Raw genomic sequence first — 18,702 nt, forward strand, 5'->3', positions numbered from 1 at the left:
ATGCACTCTATATACATAAAATACATTTGCAGCATGCAGTCATGGAATGATTACTTAAACTGAGTTAACAAGGAAGGAAGGGCGGAATTAAAAACATTAAAGTTGCCACAAATTAATGAAAACACCTATGCTATAAAGGCCATCTTATGTCTGGAACCACATAATAATAAAAAGACATTATATTATGTAGTCTGAAAAATTATAATAGCATTCACCATCTAAAGTTAAGCTTTACCCAAAACTGTTATGGCCAGTGAGCTATCATTTTATGCAAATTTGACCTGCACAGTGTTTTAAGTTTAAATGCAACAAAATAATGCTAGTGACCAAGCTGTCACAATTATGACCAAAATATATTGTTAACACTGAAAAAATTGCCCAATAAATGGAATATTTAACAATTTGCAACTAAAGAATACATGTTTCATCATTTGGAAAAGGAAAAAAGGTGGATTGGTATCTTTTACATCTTTGTTCTAGTCTTCAAGTGGTGTAGGCTTCAGTCTTGGAAACTGCACAGAGCGGTCCCCAACATGAAAGGGCCCCAGGAAATAGCTGACCTTGGCCTGCATGTTCCAAGAAACCCCAGAACCAACACACCCAGTGGCCAGCTTCAGACCACACCAGAGCACCACTCAACCACCACCACACCACAAATGACATACCCAAAGGGCATACTCAGCAGGCACCAGAACGTGGCTAAAGCAAATCCTGCTCTGTAGGGTTAGCCCCTACAGAAAAGCTCTTCCACTGTAGTAACGGCCAGAACTCACAACCAATCAGCCTGAGGATCAATCTCTCTGACATGCCAACAGCAATTAAGGCCCAATACAACAGGAGAGTACACACAATCCACACAGGAGACAAACCTAGAACACCCAGCTCAGGTGACCAGAGAGACTGCACCACTGGGCCCCAAAGGACACTTACTACATAAGGCCACTTTGCCTAGACCAGGAGATGTGGCAGCTCTAGATAATACCTAAAAAAATAAATAAATAAAAAATAAAAAAAAACCCACACAGGGAGGCTGCCAAAATGAGAAAGAAACATGTCCCAAGTGAAAGAACAGAACAAAGCTCTAGAAAAAAGAACTAAACAAAAAATGGAGACAATCTACAAGATGTAGAGTTTAAAAACTGGTTATAAAAAATTCTCAGTGATCTCAGTGAGAACTTCAACAAGAAGACAGGAAACAAAAATGGAGATAGAACCCATCTCATGGTTGGATTATGAAAATTAAAACATATGGTATGCCCTAAAACTATAAGTGAATTTTATATTAACTGCAATATATAGAAAAGTGAGATGGGCAAAAAGAAAAATTGGATCATAATAGCTTGTAAGTTAGAAATGGTCCAGAGTGGTTTCCTTTAAAAACCCCTATGAGCTGACTGCCTCCCATTTGCCTGCCTTTCCCTTTGGAGAAAAACTTCGGCCTGGACTTCCCTCCAAGGTTACAGTTTTGCCCCATCCCCAAAGGTCCGTCATTCAGCAAGACAAATGCTGACACTGAGACTTCCTAGGAATGAGCCTTCCTAGCACCATGGGACCTCATCATCCAACCAAAAGATTGGTCATTGATACATCCTTTGGACTAATTTATGACCAAAAGGGGACATATGGACAAAAAGGCCACATACAAAACCTGACAAGCTCAGGAGAGGCCTATGTGGCAGGTCTACAAATCAGAGACTTAAAGAAACCACATAAAATGGTCTGAAATCAAAACTTTTTAACTAAAAGCAGTTCATGGTGGGTGGTCATGTCCTAGGGTTAGGGTTAGGGTTAAGGTTAGTTGAGCCTATTATCTTTTTGCATCTATCATAACATATTTATGGAATGTCAAGTTAACTTCCCTTTTTCTGAGTCCCTCAGGAACAACCATGCACCAGAGCGGAGACCAAAAATCCCCTCATTGTTATTGGAGACCACAAATCAACTCCTTGTTATTGTTATCACAATAATTATTGACTTAACTACCATGTACCTACCTACATAAAAGAAGTATGTGCCTATCATTTTACTTTTTACCCAATCCCAGAGATTTCCCTGCTTTGCTTTTCCCAACTCCCCAATCTACCACCAACAGATTTCATGTGACCCCCTTATGCCTCCTCCTTTGACTGTAATGTATAACAAAGGTGCAAAACTGCCACTCTCCAGAGCATTTTCTCCATATGTTGAGGTTTTGATTCCTGGCAGTTATCATCAGTTTGGCTCAAGTAAACTCATAAAAATTCTTAAAAAAAAAAAAGCAGCAGCAATCAGAAATGAAGAATACAATAACTGAAATGGGGAATAAGCTATAGAAAATCAACAGGAAGTAGATGAAGCAAATAACCAAATCAGCAATTTGGGAAATAAGAGCACAGAAAACACCTAATCACAAGAGCAAAAAGAAAAAAGAAACCAAAAAAATGAGGATAGTTTAAGGGGCATTTGGGACAACATCAAGCATACAAGCATTCACATTATAGAGGTACCAGAAGAAGGAGAGAGAGAGCAAAAAATTGAAAAACTATTTGAAAGTTATTGATGGAAAACTTTCCTAACATAGTGAAGGAAACAGACATACAGGTCCAGGAAGCTCAAGGAATTCCAAACAAGATGGTCTCAAAGTGGTCCACATCAAGACATTACAATTGAAATGCCAAAGATTAAAGCAGTGAGAGAGAAGAAGATAGTTGCCTAAAAAGGAGTTCCCATAAGACTGTCAGCTGATTTCTCAACAGAAACTCTGTAAGCCAGAAGGGAGTGGCACGAAATATTCAAAGTGATGAAAAGCATAGGCCTACAACCAAGATTACTCTGCCCAGCAAAGCTCTCCTTTAGAATCAAAGGACAGATAAAGTTGTACAGACAAGAAAAAGCTAAAGGAGTTCATCACCACCAAACCAGTATTACAAGAAATGTTAAAGAGACATCTTTAAGAAGGAAAAAAGAGTTAAAATATTAATGATAAAATGGTAATATGTACATATCTATAAATAATTACTTTAAACATAAATCAGTTAAATTTTCCAATCAAAAGACATAGGGTGGCTGAATGGATAAGAAAATAAGATCTTACACGTGGTGCCTACTGTTGGGAGCCTCTCTGCCTGGTTTCAGAAGCTGTAATCCCCCCATGGCTAAGGTTGAGTGAGCAACCTTTGGACCATAAGCCACTAAGGAGACAAAGCTTATCTCCCTGGCAGGGGCGCTGCTTCTGCTCCTTTTACTTCATCCATAACTGGCCCCCAATGCTTGGTCAGTTAGCCAATGACAGGTAAGATTCCCCAACGGGGGGAATGATCTAAGACAGGCATGATAATGTGGAGGCCCCAGAGAAGGACTTGGGGGGCTATAGCAAAAGGGGGTGATGGACCCTCGCCCCTCAGCTTTGATAAAGCCTGAGTCTTCATTCTGTCTGCGAGAAGTCTCCTAATCTCTTGGCTGTCTGGCTTCCTCTGCCTGACTTAAGCCAAAACAATGACAGAAGGTGGTGCAGCCCTGTGCTAGAAAGGGCAGGTTCCCTGGGTGATCAGGCCTGAGAAAGAATATGTAAAGTCCTGTGAAACCTGCTTTGCTAAGAATGCTCTCAATTAAATGATAAGGGTCCAAGCAGGAAATGAGTTTGTTTCCCAAAGTTTTGTAGCCTTTTAGCTAACAGACCCTGACTCAAAATAAGCCCTAGCAGTTCTTTGTATGCTATCTGTTGTTTGATCCTTACTGCCTAAAAATGATTAATGAGCTTTACTTGTATTCCTGTGCAAATTAAACCCAATAAAAGCCTGTCAGGGCAAGGGCACGTAGCATTCTCCTCTTGAGAGAGTGGCCAGGCCACCTTGAGAGGGTAGCCATGCTGTTCCTTTTCCTCCACAGGACTCGGTAGTCCATGTGAATTTGTCTCATATCTTATCCATAACACTGGTGCATTATGGGCCAATGCACGTGTCAGCTGGCACCTGAACAGGGACCCAAAGGCTGCGAGCCATCACTGTTATGGACAACACACCAACTTGGTTGGAGTAAGCATGCATCAGCCCAAGTAAAGGCCGATGACCCTGAGTGCTTTTCAGGAAGGCTGTAGGATGTGTTGGATTTCAGAGGAAAAGGGTTTTCTTCCTAGGTGGCCCTCTCTTAGGACTACTTTGCAACTGTACCTTTTTTTTAAGCAGGAGCCCTGCTCTCTCCCCCCAAGGATTTGCCACAACCTCACTGACAGGGGTCAAGCAGTTAAGATCCACAAGGGCGCTCGCCACTAGAAGGCACCCCTGAGAGGTATAAGTTGGGACGTGAGCCAGGTCAGAATACTAGATTTCCCACCATCTGCAAGAAAAAGCTCACACAACAAGAGGCACACTGTAAAAACACTCACAAGTCCATCTCCAATGCACAACCCCCAACTAGGTCTAGGCTTGGGAGAAAGAGCAAAGACTTTCCCTTTAATCAGCTTTAAAAACAGCAACTAATTACAGGGCTATCTACAAGCACATCAGCAAATTGTTTCTTTCAAGCCACCTCTTGTGGTCCTTTCAATTTTGCCTTTTCTCTCAGTCCACCTGCATAAGGAAAAGAGGATAGGTTTTATATGAGAGCTTTTGGCATTTGCCAAGCTCCAAAGACAAAAGGCACTTCCTCCCCTCAGCTCAAGAAATTGAGTGTTCCCACATGAGTCAGAACCTTGCAAGGGTGTCTGGGATCAATTCCCAAGACGTGCAGGGGCCTTATAGGGACCTCCAACACTGCTTAATCTAACTTCTGGCTCGTCCAGGAATGCACAATATAAAGGTTGGTCACCTAGCACTTCGAGCCGCCACTCGCAATCTTAAATGCTTGAGGGAGGACCCAAGACACAGAAGCAGGGTTGGGGTACTAGGAAAGTCCGGTACCCTCTCCCTGACTGTTTTCCACCAGCAGAACATTTCGACCCACCACGTTATATCCTCAGATAGCTAACTAAGCTAGGGTCAGCACAGATGGCAGAATCTGAAAAAACAATAATCGAAAGTAAAAAGCCTTTTTTAAAGGCAAAAATGGGTTCTAGTTTATCTAAGGAGCAGGAAGTCTACCTGCATGTGTTACAGCAGCTCCTCTGGGGAGCGGGATGTAAGAGGAAGGAATGCCATCTCATTCAGCTTTTACAAACTATAAAATACTGCCCTGCTTTTCCTGATAAAGGAACCTTAGATATTGAAATATGGGAAAAGATACTTACCTGGCAGGGGAGATACCATGATCATGAAGGTGGTTTTCTCAGGTCAAGGCTTATCCACTGAACTCTGGATGTGCTGACCCCTGTGATTTCCCCAAATATGGGAAACTCGACTGCATAATTTGTGGTAGTGGGGGTTTGTGTTCACATTCCCCCCTAAAAAAAAAAAAAGAAAAATATGGGAAAAAGCAGGTAACAAGTTGAAATCTTTACAGGATAGTGGTATATCTATTGGAGCTCACAACTTAGTAACTTGAGGAATCTTACCCATCATTGGCCAACTGATCAAGCATTGGGGGCCAGTTATGGATGAAGTAAATGGAGCAGAAGTGGCGCCCCTGCCAGGGACGCCACTTCTTAGTGGCTTATGTCTCCTTAGTGGCTTATGATCCAAAGGTTGCTCACTCAGCCTTAGCTATGGGTGGCGGGGGAGGGGGGGGTTACAGCTCCTGAAACCAGGCAGGGTGGCTCCCAACATCTCCCCCTTCTTTGTTTTTTAAATCAATTATAGCTGTGAGGCCTGTGAAACCTACTATTTGCTGTTTTTTAATGCAGTCACAAGAAAACAACTTCCATATATATCATAAAGCACAAATAAGGATTAAGACAAGGAGGAACCCAAGGGCTGCCAAGACCCAAACTCCTAAATTCAGTCCATTGAAAAATGTTGCAAATGCAAGAAATGGCAAGAGTAACAGGTCTAGTTACATTTCAGTCCTTGGGAGAATTACGACAGACTTCAGGAAGTTACTTTGAAGATAGCATAGCAATCGCAAGTCACAAAGCAGCCTAGGTGTGCAGGCCTGATTTCCCAAGGGAGAACTTCACGGGCATGGTCCTGCATGCCAACTCACCCCCCACTGGTTTTCCACGTGGGTGCTGAGCTACATTTCCATGTCCTGTGAAGCGGTTCCCTACAGCCTACAAGAGACTCACTTCAGATCAAAAGACCCACAGTCTGAAAGTAAAAGGATGGAAACAAAGGCTATATAATAATAGGCAGGGGATCCAAGACGGCAGAGGAGTAAGTGGACCCTACACTAACCTCCTCCCAGGATAAATCTGGAATTACAACTAAATTGTGGAGAAATCATCTGGCATAAACAACTGAACAACAGCAGGAGAGAAGCCTTATAACCACAGACATACAGAAGAAACAGCTTCACAGCAACATGCCTGATACAGAGTGCAGAGGAGACTGGAGAGGGCTGGCCAGGCAGCCACAGGTGGCAGCTGAAGTGCTGGAGGGATATTTCAGACTGTCAACTCTTGATTTCTCAAAAGAAACTTTGCAGGCTAGAAGGGGTTGGCAAGAAATATTCAAAGTCATGAAAAGCAGTGACTTACAGCCAAGATTACTTTACCTAGCAGAGACATCATTCAGAATAGGAGGACAGATAAAAAAAGCTTCCCAGACAAGAAAAAATTAGAGTTCATCATCACTAAACCATTATTATATTAAATATTAAAAGGAGTTGTTTTTTAAAAGATCAAAGCTATGAAAAGTAAAATGGCAATAAATATATATCTATCAATAATTGAATCTAAAAAACTAAGCAAACAAAAACAGATAATCATGGATGTGGAAAGAGTTTCAATGATTGCCAGATGGGCGGTGCATGTAGGGGAAAGGGTGAAGAGGTGATGGGATTAAGAAATACAAATAGGTAGTTGCAGAATAGCCATGGGGATGTACAGGATAGGATGGAGTAGTCAAAGAACTATACGCTGGCCCATGGACATTAACAATGGTAGGGGGACTGCCTGAGGGAGTAAGGGGGTATTGAGTGGAGGGGTATAAAGGAGAAAAAACTGGGACAACTGTAACATAATAAACTATAACATAATAAAATATAAATAAAAAGAAAATAAAATGCTGAGATTTACTTCTATTTTACCAGAAGACATCAATGAATATAAGCTATAATTATAATTTCAAAAGCACTGATTTTCCTAGGTTTTTACTCACAAAAATCTCATTTTTCCTTCACACAAAATTACTAGAGTTCTAAATTTATATACTATTCAACAGTTTTTATAAAATAACACTATTTTCTCTATCTCCAAAGCATATGGCACTACACTACCAAATGACATAAAAGAAACTATTTCCCCTCCAAAAAAAGCATTTATCATAAATTTACTGCCAGAAATGCTGAAGAGCTGGGAGGAATGAATACGTTCATATGTGTGTTTCTGCTTGTGTACTAATAGTCTATTTGAACTTGTGTGTTTTACAAAATCTTACTCACCACTGCTGGATGCTGAATTATGTACAAGTGGGTAGGTATGTGTAAAGGATGCACTGGTAGAAATGAACACAAAGACATTTTCTGAGACCAGCTACCGGGCAAGAAGAAAAAAAAAGGCCTGTAAGTGTTTAGACTACAATGATACAACAATAACCTAAAACTTGAACATAACCCAACTTTATTTTATATTTTATAAAGACATTTGCTAAAGGCATTCTTTTAAAATGAAACACCAAAAATATAGTCTCTCAGACTTTAGATACAAGACTTTGAAAAAAGCTTCAAGTAGATTTTTTTACCATTTATACAGATCAAAGTACTACAAAAAATCTTGTCTTAGTTATCTGTAGTAAAATAATACTTCTAAGTCACTGCCATGGCCTCTTTATTCATGAAGCAACACTTCTACTAACTTGTATTCCAAATCAAGAACAGATCTCACATTACAGAGAAACCTAGCAACTTTTCTAAATCATCTGAAGTTGGAGGGAACAATATAATGACAAAAATTAGAACAGAGTTTTTATTGCCTAGAAGAGTGTTCTAATCAAATTTAGCCATCAATCAACATGGAGAGCTTACTAATTGTGAGAAGAAACCCAAACAGCAGCCCCCAAATTAGAGCTGGCAAGAATTATGTACACAGAGTGTCTGTCTATTTTCCCTTGTGCCACTGCTTAGTGCTTTACTACTGTTTCAGAGACACTGATGCTCATCACAAAACTCAGATGGAATGAAAGGGTGCCTTTCTCCTCTGAGTCCTCCAGCCTAGGGTATCTCTTCTCCAGGGGCAACTGATGACCTCTTTCTTGAGTGTCCTTCCCAAAACTACAGGAACATACATGGATATTTTAGCATTAAATCCTACATTTGATTTGTTCATTTATAGTATTAAATTCAGCAAGCAGCCAGACACAGTAAATCATGGAAGTAAATCTTCACATCACTATTAGACAGATGCTCTATGACATTACAATAGTATACAAGTGAATGCTACATAAAAGGGAATTCCCAACAGCTTACTAACTATAACTACTACAAAACTGACTACTATCTACTTCTATAACTTTGCTTATGCAGAGTTATAGCCCAAGGTAAAAAAAGTTTATATTAATAAATGTTTGTACATTAGTTCAATTATAGCTACCACCTCATTCTGCAGGAAACTGTCAAACCTGTACTCCTACTGAAGAAATTATCTATACCACAGGTGGCAAACACAAGGCCCTCAGGCCAAACCTGGCCCTCCTCCTTGTTCTATCCGGCCTGACACCAGTGCTGAGCTCTCACGTGACTGTTAAGGAGTAGTTACATTTATACAGCCCTAAAATTACATCCGGCCCTTTGAAGGCAACCACAAGGCTCATGTGGCCCCCAGTGAAAATGCGTTTGACACCCCTGATCTACATGATCATCTTATGCAGAGGTATAAATGTGTTTTACAACATGGCCTCACTCCCCCACTCCATCATCAAAACTGAAATGGATGATTAACTCAAGGAAAACCAATATACTTTCTTGCCAGTGACATATGAAGTGATTTGGTGTGATCACTGGCCTATGCTGGATTCTCTCTCAGGAATGTGAGCAGATTTTAGGAAGGGAGTCAGTCATTCAGTGGTGACAAAAAGAGTAAACAGAAGTAAGCACAGAAAGGAGGAGAGAGTGATCAACTGAGCTAGGTATATTGACAAGCATATCAAGGGTGACAGTTGGAAAGAATTCTTCAATACAATTTAAAAAATGAGGCACATTCAGATTCTAAAATTTTAAGTTTGACTTTTTATATGAAATTCTGTATATGACTGAAATGCATAGATGTCAGTAAAAGTACTTTATAAAATGTAATTTCAGATCAGATGAAGCCATTTAAAAGTTCAGAATTTAATTGCATATCAATTTAAATATCTGTAAGTTGTATGATTCTAAGGACACAAAAGAATGCAAAAAAATATTAAATGTCCTATGAGAAAACACCCACATGCCAATAGAGCCAAAGAAACACAAAATCCAATCAAGTAAACATGCCGGCAGGAAGCTGCATATTTCTGTGGGCAGCAGAACATTAAGTAAATAAACCATGAAAATAACATCTTTAGCTCATGATATATATAGTGATTATAAAGTCTTTAATATGAGTCAGGGTAGTGCAAAAACTACTCTGATATTGGTAGTTCTGGGTTTCATGTCTGACCAAAACCTCTGTTCAGAAAAGATAAGAAAAAAAAAATTAGTCAGTTACCCAGTATGGTAATTTCCTTACTGAGAAGACATCTTTGAACTTTAGGAATACTTAGAATTAAGTAGTTTGAAGAGTTTCACTTCCAGTGATACAAGCAAAATTGGCAAAAACTCTTTTTAAAAAACAACCATTTAAAGTCTGGAAATTGTCCTAAGGGTGTATTTGAATAAAGAAATATTATTTGAGAACATCTACTAAAATTTGGTATTGGGACAGTTAATGGCATCTGAGCCATAACCTGTTTCCTGCCTTGCCCCAGCTCAGGTTGAAAGAAGCTCCATTCCAGGTAGTGTGGCCCAGAGAACAAAGCTCCCTCTCAGATCTTATACAGTAAGCCTTGATTGTCACAGAGAAAGGTAAATCATCAGCATTTCTCATCCCCTCCCACTCCAAGTTAAAGAGGCTAAATTCCTGGTGACCATGGCTAAGAAAGCAGAGACTCCCTTCTTCCACCCAGTCTCCACCTATGAAACAGAAGCTTTACCAGAGGGTGGTAGGCTGAGATTGCTGGGGCCCCACTATCCTCACCCCAGTTTGCTTATAGGAAACCAGAAGTAGGAAGCCAGAGGCTGCTGCCCAGTCCTCTGCCCAGTCCTCTGCCCAGAACAGAACGGTACTCAAGCAGTTTGCCCTGGAGGACAGGCAGACTATAAGGGCTCTGAAGCTCTCACAAAAGTAACTGATTTTATTTGAAACAAAGTGCCAGGAAGTTCAACCTTAAGGGCGCCTTAAAAACAATAACCCCTCTTCATTGAGAACAAGCTAAATCATAAGTCAGCTAGTTCATGAAAAAAAGAAAAAAAAAACAAGGAGATAAAGCTAAGAGGAGCACACCCGCAGTTGGGACAAACCTCAAAGAGTTGTCACAAAAACTACCCCGACCATAATTTAACACCAGACCACTGAGCAATTTATGCCCTGGGGCACCACACCAAAATGCAGAGCAGTCATCTGGTAATTAGCGCATCCTAATGGGCAGGAGGCCAAAAGAAGAAGGCAGCTTTCAGAGAAACACCTGGAAGAGAGACACTCAGAGAGAACTCTGCTAAAACTTGGCTAATAAAACAAACAAAAAAACCTTCTGAATTATACAATTTAAAAGGATAAATGTCATGGTATATGAATCATATCTTCATAAAGCTGTTATTTTAAAAAATGTAAAATGCAATGGAAAAAGAATGTTCAACCTAATTAGTAAGAGGGGCATTTTTATCACAATTTGACACTACATTATCTCAAGGTGGGTTTCCTCCCTACAAAGTAAGCTACATGAAGGCAAGAATTTGGCCCACTTCCAAAAAGGAATACCAGAATGCCTTCTCCTCCTACATAATTTCTTATCCTATTCCTTCATTTTCTTACATTTCAAATGTTGATCTCTCCTTCACTTCCTCTCTAATACTTAAGCAGTTTCTAGTATAAATTGAATTTAGAGTATCAGATCTTCCTTTGTTATAATTTCTGATCATTCCGGTAAGCAATAGTATAAGAGGCAAAAATATTTACTAAACACAATATTTACTAATAAAAGAACAGCTAAGCACTATATGTGTAAACACTAACTGTGATTTAAACTAAAACCAATTGTTTTGCCCGATGCTGTGATGTGCTCATAAAACATCATTGCCTATTTATTTTAAAGCATGTCTCCTTTATTAACCTGTCTAATTATATTTACCTGAAACTAATAAAACTAGTTGTTTAAAACATTTTGCATTGCAATCAATCAACTTTATATTTAGAGAGTTACATTACAATATGAACTTGTGCTTATTAGCCTGTACTTGAACAGCAAGTTTCCTCACACTTTCCTCTTCCACGGTGGTCTGCATACACTGCACTGGTAATGAGTTGTCCAAATGTGAAGCCATCTCTTAAACTAGTGGATAAGTGTACAGTAATTGCTCTCGTTATAAAAGCCTTTTCCAAAGAACAAAAATTCTTCCTACATCCACACTTAACTCCTAAATATTTAAATATTTCAAATTGATAATGGATAAAATAATTTGTAAATTCAGCAGATTTTTATTCTAATATTTACTGTACACCTAACTATGGGCCAGATATTAGGCACCTGGGACAACAAAACAAAGACCCTGCCCTCATGGAGCTTGTTTGTCCTCCATATGTTGGAAAGCTCCTTCCTTCCTTTGAACTCCGATGGTTGACAGGGAAAAAATAATACCAGAAAACTACATATCAAAACATTATTTATAAATAATGAACATTCATTTTTTAAAAAGTCAAATACTTCTAGATTTGTGTATGTATATATATATATGCATACATATATATACACACACACACATATATATATGAAAAAAATTGGGTACAGGCTAGGAGAATAATGCACTGACATGCGTCACTGGCAATGTCATTGCCTTGCTATGTGATCTTGAACACACACTAGGTCTTCCAACTCCATCCTTCGTAAAACTAGTAATAAAGCACCAAGCAAGTTCTGGGGAAAAACTACTGCACGAATTGTAGGCAACTATTATAAAAGTATAATCATTTATGACTGTCATTTTTCAGCTAATGTATAATAGGATGACCAAAGTAAAGAGCTGAGGTTTTTCCCTCTTCCACATGTATAATAAACTAGAAATGTATTATAAATACTGTTTTCCATCATTGTGGCTTATCATCTGTAAAATATATACAACCCAGTTAATATAAATTATATTCTTTAAATATAATCTTCAAATAATTGATTTCCCCAAGGAAATTTTATAAAATAAGCTTTTTTTCCCTTTCCTCATTAAGGATTATAGGGATAAATATGTAGGACTCCTGTCAGACTAAGATAGACTGGCTTCCAAAGTGCATGTTACAGCACGAGGTAACCTGTCACTCTGGGCACACTATCTCTGACAGCCTGCGGGCACCTGGAATTAAGCTGGCATATGACTGGAAATGCTGGAACCTACAAAAATGTTTTCCAAAAATTTAATTAAATTGCTTACAAAATATTCACTGAAAACTATTTTTCTCATAATACTAATTTGAATCAAGAAAATCTCACACCTTTGTTGGTGTGGCTCAGTTGTTGGAGTGTCATCTCATACACCAAAAGGCTGGGGGTTCAATTCCCGGTGAGGACACTTAGGTAGGTTGCAGGTTCTTCCCCAGTTGGGGTGCGTATGAGAGGCAACCAGTGGATGTTTCTCACATGTCTCTTTCTCCATCTCTCTCCATCTCTCTCCATCTCTCTCCATCTCTCTCCATCTCTCTCCATCTCTCTCCATCTCTCTCCATCTCTCTCCATCTCTCTCCATCTCTCTCCATCTCTCTCCATCTCTCTCCATCTCTCTCTCTCTCTCTCTCTCTCTCTGTCTCTCTCTCTCTCTCTCTCTCTCTGTCTCTCCACCTCTTCCTCCCTTCTCCTCTCTCTAAATCAACAAGCACATTTTAAACATTTTTTAACAAAGAAAGAAAACCTCACATAGACAAACTATAAAGATTAGTGAATACATTTGTAAGAATTACTATTTTTAAAGGATTTCTTTCACTCACTTAAAAAGAAAAGGAAATGTAGGACACAGAAAAATAGTACACCTCATTTCCGAATACTCAACAAAATTTTTATAGTCCCAGCAAAGTGAAAAAGCAAAGGACAAAGAGTTTCATGCCTTCAGTAAATTGAATAGACACTCCATTACGCAGAAAAATGCCAACTTCGTCATTTTAAAACAAGCTTTGAAAAACTAAATACCACAGTGCCCTCTACTGTCATTTTAAAGAAACTTAATCTCTATAATAAAATAGATTTTACATTTCCGAAACTATAGTCAATATAACCAATTACAAAAGAAACAGCTCTTCTTAATATATTATAGTAAACTTTTACCTCATAAAAAGAAAAATAGGTAACTTATACTATATCTGATTGCTTCAAGTACAGATAGAAATAATATTCTCATACCCCTCAAACTGTTTTTCTCATTATACTATTTTATTTTATAACTGCCTTCAGGAGCAGAGGAAGGATAAGCTTAGAACATAAAACCTTGTTACAGGAAAGGAAGAGCAACTCTATAAAGGGAATAAATATCTTTAGTGAGACCTTCGGAGACCTGTGCCCCAGAAGAGATGCCTAAAGCAGTGCTCTCCAAAGCGGGTTAAGTAAAATGACACAATGGGGTGCTAAAGAAAGTATCAACACTCCCTCCTTGGGCTGGTGTGTTAGATGACAATGAATAAGGGTGTGTGGTGTACTGATAGGAAAGGAGAAGTTCCATAACATGGAGTGTTAACAATGGCACTCACAAAGACACTGGGCACACCCAAAAAGAACTAGAAAAACTATGTCTAGAAAAACTACTACCCTAACATGTTACATACACCAGGCTAATTAATTTACCTTCATTTAACTCCCATAAAAAGCTGATGAAGAAAGTATTATTGCCCTAATTTACAGATGAAGAAACCAAGACTTAGACAGGTGAAGTAAATTTCTAAAAAAAAAAAAACCCACAGCTTGGGCTAGAACCCAGTTCTATCTAATTCAAAAATACATTACATGCCCTTAATCAATACTTTTTGTCGATTCTATATAAACATTTAATGTTCAGTGAAAAGTTTTAATATATAATTCTATGTAGTTGTCTTCTGTCCCAGAAGGCCCTGCACCAGAATTTAAACATTTGGTGATAAACAAATAAACCTAAGCATCTGAAAGAGATGATCAAGAAGTAAAAGATAAAAGCCAAAACATTCATAAAATTCTCCAGTGTAAAATGACTACAGGTAATTAAGGATATGTGGTTAAAGATTCAAGAATAAATACAAAAAGGTCAAGTTGCAGGAACCAATAGTACTGCAGAGAAAATAGAAATTACCAAAAGAAACATTTCAAACTTGGAAGACAGCGGAAGGGAGGATAAATGTATTTGAGCTGAACCTAGAACAGAGAAGGATTTCAGACAGCAGAGATGAGGAAGAAGCATTTGATACAGAGAGAATAACAGGACAAAGGCATACAGAAAAACATAAAAAACACCTGCTTTGGAAAGTAGTTCTGAGTACCTGGAGAAGGGTATGGTGGAGAAAGACGAACAGGCAAGCAGAGGTCTGACCTGCAGGGCTTTGGACGCCACTCTTGAGTCTGAACTCCATTCTTTATCCAAAATGTAAGCATGGAAGGTCTCCAGAAAAGGAATGAAATAAGCAGACACAGATGTTAAAAGTCTAATTAACTTTCTGAAAGGGAATTGGAAAGATGGCAAAGTGAAGGCCAGAAAACTACTTCAATTAATACAGAGAAATAGCACTGAGAAAAGCCAGATACTAAAGGATAGTTTAAATACTACCTACACACCCTGGCCAGTGTGGCTCAGTTGCTTAGAGTATCATCCCATAAACTGAAAGATTGCAGGTTCAATTCTCAGTCAGGACACAAACCTAGGTTGGGGGTTTGATCCCCACCCTCACCATCCCTGCAACCCCCTTCCCATCCTCACTCCCCACCCCCTCCCTAAAAGTAATGAAAAAATGTTCTCAGGTGAGGACAAATAAATACCGCCTCCACTATGAAGATCCAGGTAGTGGGTCCCTCCCGCCTCTGTCCTCCTAAAACACATGATTCATGTTATAATTACTGTATAATTGTCTTATAAAATCCCCTGAAGGTAATAGCCAAGTTCATTCATTTTAATACCCCCAGTACCTATGGATGAAAGGCTCTAGTTTAGAGGCAGTAACTGGCTTTCCTTGATACCATGGCCAAAAAGCAATCTTTATACTACCAAAACCCCACAAAGACTCCTAATATCTTCCTTAGTTTCCCAGACATATAGTTAGAGTGGGCTGTCTCTCTACCACTTTGCCAGATTTACAAGAGTCAACCTCAAAAGAAGACTATAAAATGATCAAGTTTAAAAAGCATCAGTTACCTGATCTATGTGTATGGGTGTTGGTTTGTCATAAAGGGTTGTGAGGAATTTCTATATATGCTCCATTATATACTTCTGTAATGGGTAACTGTTTCTACTGATCATACACCATTTGTGTTTTATGAAAAAAAAATCATGTTTTCAGGATGAAGCATTAAATAGATGCCACCTCAATAACCTGTGGTTTTCAGATCTTTTCACCATTTCTTTATGATCACATGCAGGTAAGTTAGTACATATCTCTCATCTCTTTAGTATATATATAAACAAAGTCAAAAATAATTACAAAAGAAAACAAGAGCTATACTGAAGTTAATTAAATTAATGAAAGTAACCACCATTAGAATCTATCTCCTGGTATGCTGTTTTCCCTAGTAGTTCTCTAGAATTACAAATTAAAATTCAATCAGTAATAGTGGTATGAGTTATAATTCTGAAAAGGTTATATGTATACAAGGACACACACACACAAAAACAGAATTATCTTTTGGAGGGTGGGGCCCTTGTAGAAGGCATCTACTGCTAGGTGAGTGTCCTGGGAACCCATCTATGTCAGTGTACTAGCTGGCATTGTTGTGAGAAGCTGCATTTGGCTTCAGTGGAGTTTTTTTTAAGAGTCTCTTTCAATGCATTTGCCCATTTCCTGATAGGTGATTTATTAGCACACCTGCCCACACCGCACTGAGTGTTCAGCAGTTTCTGACCAAAAATGTCATGCCCCACCCACCCTCCCTATTCACCTGATCTCATTCTGAGTGACTTTTGTTTTCCTGGATGAAAAAAGTCTTCAAAGGGAAACATTTGGTTAATATGGAAGAGATGAAACAAAAATAGCAGAAGCACTAAAAGGCATCAAAATCAACAAGTACAAAAACTGTTCTGAGCAGTGGGAAAAAACATCTCAATGGGCACACTGAATCAAATGGAGAGTACTTTAAAGGTGACTGAAATTTAAACATGTAAGAATACATATTTTTTAATAAATAAACTGGTTTTTTGGGGGTCCCCCCTCATACTAGGATTAAGCAAATAATATGACAAAGATATGCCATATATGCTATAGAATAGATAATGGAATATGCTATATGTTATTTATAATGCCATAGATATTGAGAACAAGGTTTCACACTGTCAAAGGAAGAAGTTACAAATAAAAAAGGAAGCAAGCCCAGGATAAATCCTATGGTATTCAATGAATTCATGATATGTATGTATATATACTGGACTATGTGTATATACAGACACAGAGATTCTGAAGCAGAGATGTAGAAGTATGCACAGGCCAGTATGTATATACACAGACATCCTAGCTCTATCCACAACATACCAGTGATAATGGACAAACCTAGAGCCCAGATCTTAGTTTCTAATACCGTTCTCCAATTAAACAGGTCTTCTTGGAAAAGTGGTTGACTCTATGTCTGGAATAGGGAAAAATATAGGGTGACCTGGACCATCTTAGGATGCCAGAAAGCAAGTTCTCAAGAAAAGATAAGCCTGTCGAAAGAGTCCAGGAGTGGACCTGAAAGGGCTCCCAGTGGTCCAAGAGAATAATCTCAGCAACAAAACAAATAACAGTACCACTGATTTATAACCCAGAGAATAAAATAAATATCCATAATTCCATATAGACATAAATAAATTGAATAAAGAGAAAGAAATAGTTTTTCCATATGGAAAATTCCAATCAATAAATGTAAAAACAATGATGTAAGTAGAAAATTATCATTAGAACACCACAGCAATAACTGTTACAGGCAAAAATGAGCAGGCCAAAATTTGAGGAAAAACAGGATATCTGGATAATCTCAAAATACCCCCCTTCCAACATATTTATTCATTGCAAAGGGGAAAAGGATAACTTTCCAGTGAAGAACTCAGCAGACACCACCTTCACCAAGTGACCAGGGTTAATCCCATCAAGTCACAATGACATCACATACCTCTGTGCTAACAAGGACATGTCACACCGTAGTTTTTTCTGCCAAAAAGGAATAGCCTCATTCTAATCATGGAGAAAATATGAGTCAAACCCAAACTGAGAGACATTCTCTAAAAATAACTGACCAGTATTCTTCAGAAGTACCAAGGCCATGCATGAGAAACAACAAAGACCTGAGAAGCCATCACAAACTAGTGGAGACAAAGATGATATGACAATTAATGCAACACAGGTTAGATCCTGGACCCAAATAAAAGGACATTAGTAAGAGAACTGGTGAATTCTAAAGCACTTAATGGTGTTGTATCATTGTTCATTTCTTAGTTTAGATAACAGAATTCATTGGGAGATAATTCTCCACAGGTTGCTTGCATTTCTGTATGTCTTATGACCCACGTGGCATCACACATAGTTATTACGATATTACTCACTGGATTCCCTACGCTGTAATCTGTACTCTGACTATTCTGTAGCTACCATTTTGTACTTCTTAATCCCTTCACCTTTTCACCCAGGTCCCAAGCCCTCCTCCCTTCTGACAAGTTTGCCTTTCTAACTGAAAAGTGAGAAATCACTAATACAAACAAGAAGCTGACCATAAGCAGATAAAGGACTCAGGAGATAAAAGCTCTATCTTCAAAAGAGACAATAATTGAAACTGCTCATCCAAAAATAATTAAAGTAGCCAAGGACAAAGGAAAATAAAAATAAAAATAATCCATGGATTACAGGCAAACACTTCACTCAAAATTATTATATGCAAAAGGAAAACAAAAACAGTCACACTATTAATTTCAGTATAAATCATTATTATGTGGTTTACTAATAAAAATAAGAAAGCTCCAGCATCTCAGCCTCTTACTAGTCACCTGACCTTGAAAGTCTATGAAAAGAAATAGCTATTAAATCACAAATTTATCTTATATATTGAATAAAAATGTAGATGCAAAAGCACTTTGTAACCTGTGAATTCTTTAATGCCAAATTTTAGACTATACAATTTCTGAATGTTTTCTCACAAATAAGCACTAACAGAAATATAAATTATTAATTGCAGGCAAACATACCTTAAAGAATTCATGTACTTTAATGTTCTTTAAAGAAAACTACTATCTATCAGAGAGTAGTGATATAATTCTTATTTTTCTTGGGGAAAATAAATCAAACATTTA

At 38.3% G+C, this 18,702-nt stretch overlaps 1 protein-coding gene and 1 non-coding gene across 2 annotated transcripts in view; one reads left to right on the forward strand and one right to left on the reverse strand.

Moving 5' to 3' along the window:
• The window catches only part of DTWD2 (DTW domain containing 2), a 55,745-nt gene extending 44,180 nt beyond the window's left edge, over positions 1–11,565 (reverse strand). Inside the window, 2 exon segments of the mRNA XM_045837913.1 lie at positions 7,453–7,585; positions 11,450–11,565. Coding sequence (XP_045693869.1) covers positions 7,453–7,585; positions 11,450–11,565 — 249 coding nt within the window.
• LOC123818202 lies at positions 5,196–5,357 on the forward strand. The gene has a single exon (XR_006785591.1). It is a non-coding gene; the product is annotated as a U1 spliceosomal RNA (small nuclear RNA).
• Positions 11,566–18,702: the final 7,137 nt, after the last annotated feature.

Source organism: Phyllostomus hastatus, unplaced genomic scaffold, assembly GCF_019186645.2.
Source record: "Phyllostomus hastatus isolate PE091 unplaced genomic scaffold, TTU_PhHast_1.1 phas_contig_254, whole genome shotgun sequence".
Classification (NCBI taxonomy): Eukaryota; Metazoa; Chordata; class Mammalia; order Chiroptera; family Phyllostomidae; genus Phyllostomus; species Phyllostomus hastatus.